We start from the raw sequence: 4,843 nt of genomic DNA, 5'->3' as shown, positions 1-4,843 counted from the left end.
TGATCTGTTTGGTATTTTGAAAAGAAACTTCACAGATATGTTTTATATAGGTATGGCCCAACAATATATTATTCAAATATAGCATGATAGGTCCACTTTAAAGAGCAGCTAGCATGGCTGTAGACTCAGTCAGGTTCTAATGCACACAAGTGGGTTGAAACTACTGCTCTCAGTCAGTGTGATGATGTAAGACAAAAACAGAAGCAGAGGATGTGACATTGGAAGAAGGACTCACCAGTGAAGGGGTTGATCCCTCTGGTCATCCTCTGTACGATCGCATCTTTCACTTCCCTCCTTCTCACACACTGGATACCCAGATTCTGGAAGCTGTGGGGATAATAAAGCAACAGGTCTGTGACAAACTGGCAGACTCTTACTATGCTGCAACTTAGAATAAAAACAACAAACACATGGGGCCAAACCTGAGTGGAATGACATCAACAAATATAATGTTGCATAACTCTGGGGGAAAGGTAATAGCAATCTTGCAATTACTCCAACCTGTCTGACTCTACTTTTAAAAGACTTCAACTATTTATTGAATTTTCTTTTATTACTTAACTAATGTGGGAATATTTGTAAAAATTACATTTGTATTGCTCTTTGGGAGAGTGTACTCGCATACGTGTGCTATTATGTTACAATAACATCTGAACATTTTGTTTATTGCAATTATTTCTTGGACCATATGCCGCCCAATAAAAGTGGTTATTGTGACAGGCATGATTTATCTACATAGGAGTTGAAAGTTGAAAGTAATCTAAATTTACTACACACATCAATGGAGGATTTGCAAATTATATACACCAAAATAAACTGACTCATTCAAACACACAACCTCTATTTTCTCTCTGACACACAGCAAATATGGGTGATGTCACTTGGGGAATTCCCATATTACCATCCTCATCACAGACATGGTTTGACAAAAATGCTCTGTGTGTGATTAACAGCGCTCTCCCTCTGTATCTGCGAGGTCACCAATCAACACTCAATGTCTTCTGAAACCACCAAGTAAAAAATTAAGTTCTACTAATAGAGAGCACATTGATTATGTTGTGGTGTGTGTTTGTTTGTTTACTTATATTGATGATTAAGACTGAGACAATGTGGCTATAATTGTTGTGATGACGTCAGTGACAGTGAGGTCATTGAATACTCATAGAGTGCTGATGGAGGTTACTGTGGGAGGAGGACTCACGCGATCACTTTGCGGTCTGGACCAAACTCGGCCTCGTAGAACCCTTCTTTGCAGTCCTTGCCCACCAGGTCGTGTGGATGCGGTCGGTACGGCTCGTTCTTCGTTACCAAGTAAACGCGTACTTTCCCTTTACCGCAGTAATTCAGGATCTGTGGAGGAATCAAATAATTAATCGTAAATCGTATAGAAAGATGCATGCAGAGGTGTAAAGAAGAGAGAAGGAGGAATATACCAGATGCTTTGAGGGCTTTGGGTGTTTTTCTGTAAAACCAATAAAGCCATGGGTTTTTACAACTCACTAAATGTGACACTAAATGTACCCCACTGGCGTCAGTTTGGAACATGAACTGCTGCCTCTAGTGGTCGTAGTAATTATAAAGGGTGTAAAGAGAACTGGATTCAGCGTTGTGAAAATTGCTGAATGGCCCATGAAGCCAAAATGGCCTGATCTATGGTGATCTTCCGCACCCATAGAGTATGAGCAATTGCGTGTTCACCGCCTCCCATCCGCTGCATCATAGAAGCATGATGGAGGGTCTCAGGTCAGTCAAATGAATAGAGGAAGGATAATATCTCTGGATTCGGCTATAAGGGCATTTTAAAATGTACGAACTTAATGATTGAAATATGGTCTATTCAAGTCTTCAGAAACTAAATAAATATATATATAAAAATAAGAGGAAATGAACAAAGGAACTGCTGTTCGTGCCCCGGTGGGAAACCACAACTCAACATTTACTTTTTTAGCTTAACTATGTAACGTAGCCTTCCAAACTTTCAAATGTGATTTAAGTAACGGGGGAAACAAGTACTTATTTTAACACAAACCCTAATATTTTTGCTAAACCTAACCAAGTAAAAACAATACGTACTTAAGTTTGGAACCTATATACGTGACAAACTGAACTCATGTAACATTAACCACTTGTTGCCCTATATGTTGAAACATGCTGGAAATGCGTTGGAAATCGACATCAAAGGTTTTCGACGTGAATCTGTATATGATTGTTCGGGAGTGAACTCTTCTTGGTTTTATGCAAAATAAACATGTAAATCTCTCGATTGAGGAAATTAAAGTTGTACCGACTGACCTGCAGACTGGGGTAGGTCCTGTTGTTGTCAGAGCTCTTTTCTCCGGGGATGCTTCCCGCTGAGCGACCCTCACACTTGTACCTGAAGCGCATTCCCCTCTGCTTCGGCTGCTCGAAGATCTGGACAGAAGGCTCGGCCACTAGAGAGAACGCGTGATTTAAACAGTTAATAAAGGGATGAAGATACTTCCCCCAATTGTTTGAATATACATGGCTGCTAAAGAGTGTTGACACAAGTTACAGGATCAATACATAAAGTATACTTGGTTATTGACTATGTTTCTAATAAGTAATAATCCAGGGGGCATTGACTTTGCAGGTCAAAAGTAATCTAGATTTTAAGACTTTGACAAGTTGACTTTAAAATGTCCTCGAGGAAAAAGGCCTATAAATCAGAGAGAGAAACAAAAATGCCCATCAGAATTTTACAAAGCCATGTGTTTTAGTGTTGATGTTTATTATTTTGGAGAAAGGTTTGTGAAAAAGAGATTTAAAACCCAAATTGTCTGCTGAAATATACAGTTTGCAGTCTACACATCTTGGCTTAAAGCAGAATTTGTTTCAGAAAGGTGTGACCAAGATGAAATTACCAATAAAATGTATAGGCTTCTTTTAAACTGCAAATCATTGTGCTTGCTAAAAAAAAAAATCAGCATTCAAAACATTGCATGAAAAAAACGGTCTGTACTAACTTGACCTATTGCATGATACAAAGCCTGCCACACTTGATGCCCGAGAGAGAGAGAGAGAGGAACTAAAACTGATCAGGGAAGTGTCTCTTATTTTGGTTTGCAGTGTTTCCAATAACTTTACAACACAACAATTTGTTTTTGTGGACATTACAGCTGAGTGAGAAGCAACCCAAGCAAAGTGACACACACACACACACACACACACACACACACACACACACACACACACACACACACACACACACACACACACACACACACACACACACACACACACACACACACACACACACACACACACACACACACACACACTAGTCCAGTTACATTTCTGACTTGATTAAGAAATCTACGTTTGCCAAATGTTGGCTCAGCCATGTCCTGCCTTCCTCATTTTGAGAGAAGTGAGAGATGATGTAGCTCACACGCAGACATTTATATCACACTATATAAACTCAGAGACCACAACCCATATACACAAGGATTAAAACAACCTCTTTTTCTCAGACACTCCTAGCACAGGTCTGAAAAAAGCAACGCTTACCAATAAAGCTAAATGAGGAAGTGAAAGACACTGCATTGCATTTACAGATTGTTTGACTTGTAGATACAGGCAGCTCATTTTGACAAAAGAGGTTTTAAAAGTCTACTTACTTAGATGTGAATCGTCCCCTAGCATCATAAGAACTGAGGAGGTAAATGTGACAAATAAGAAATAATCAGGCAAATGTTGATGCAAATGAGATACAAAATCATACTAAAAAGTTGTCATAACATAAATTAAATGAAAATAACAATATTTTACTTAAGGGGGTTTGTGTAGTTCTGCTAAAGCTATCATGTAATTATTCCAATCACACTGTAAATCATTGCAACAAGGAGGAAGTTTCACTGTGCTGTTAAACAGATTTATAACAGTGCCAACAACTGTTTAAATTAAGAATTAAATACTTGGGCTATAATCTCACATTTGTCTTAATTATAGCTAGGAAATAAAACGTACACTTATAGATGTTCTTGAACGTCAAAGTCATGATAATTATTGGTCATAACCTCTTATTCTACGAGTTACTATTATTATTCTACAGTAAATAAAAGAGTTGCCGCTCACCATCCATAATGCAGGAACACTGTGTCGTATCAAACGTTACTGTCTCTTGGAGAAGCCCGAGCTGAATGAGTGACAGTGGACAGGAAAGTGATATTTGTTAGAAAAGAGGCGACGCGGGGAATTCCCCTCCGTCACCGCCCCCTTCATCTGAACTGACCAATTAGAGGCCGCGCGAGTCGGAGCAGAGAGCAGAACGTGCGCAGTGAGGTCACTCCTCTCCACGCTGCCTATCTGAGCCCAGAGACTGTGTTGATTGCTGAGACTCAGAGGTGGGAGAAGTACACGGTTCTTGTACTTGACTAAAAGTAGAAGTAACAGAGTGTAAGAATACTCCGTTACAAGTAAAAGTACTGCAATCTAAACGTTACTCAAGTAAAGTACAAAAGTATGACCATCAAAAATATGCTTAAAGTACCAAAAGTAAAAGTACTCATCATTGGTCCAATTCGGGAATATATATATTTTGTTTTGATTATAATAATTGATCATTAAAATGTTATCAAAGCTGGTAAAGGTGCAGCTAGTTTAAATTACTTTGTATACTGCAGGGTAGCTTGTGAATTTACTCCAGTCTTATTTAAGTGTTGATTATAATTCACATTATTAAGTCAAGTTTGAAAAGCAACTAAAGGTATTAAATAAATGTAGTGGAGTAAAAGTACATGATTTACCTCTGAATTGTAGTGGGGCACAAAGTAGCATAACATTGAAATACTCAAGTAAAGTAAAAGTATCTCCAAATTGTACT

The 4,843-nt window shown here is 38.5% G+C and overlaps 1 protein-coding gene across 1 annotated transcript in view; it reads right to left on the bottom strand.

Annotated features, from left to right (window-relative positions):
* Positions 1-4,165, bottom strand: part of rel (v-rel avian reticuloendotheliosis viral oncogene homolog) — a 16,412-nt gene extending 12,247 nt beyond the window's left edge. Inside the window, exons 1-5 of the mRNA XM_079687670.1 lie at positions 4,096-4,165; positions 3,639-3,671; positions 2,293-2,432; positions 1,202-1,350; positions 236-327 (exon numbers count right to left, since the gene is read on the bottom strand). Coding sequence (XP_079543796.1) covers positions 236-327; positions 1,202-1,350; positions 2,293-2,432; positions 3,639-3,671; positions 4,096-4,102 — 421 coding nt within the window. The 5' untranslated portion in view covers positions 4,103-4,165. The remainder of the gene's footprint in view (positions 1-235; positions 328-1,201; positions 1,351-2,292; positions 2,433-3,638; positions 3,672-4,095) is intronic.
* Between the last annotated feature and the right edge of the window lie 678 nt (positions 4,166-4,843).

The sequence above is a fragment of the Notothenia rossii genome (genome assembly GCF_949606895.1).
Source record: "Notothenia rossii genome assembly, chromosome: 6".
In the NCBI taxonomy this organism is placed as follows: Eukaryota; Metazoa; Chordata; class Actinopteri; order Perciformes; family Nototheniidae; genus Notothenia; species Notothenia rossii.
This window is presented reverse-complemented; position numbering and strand designations above follow the sequence as displayed.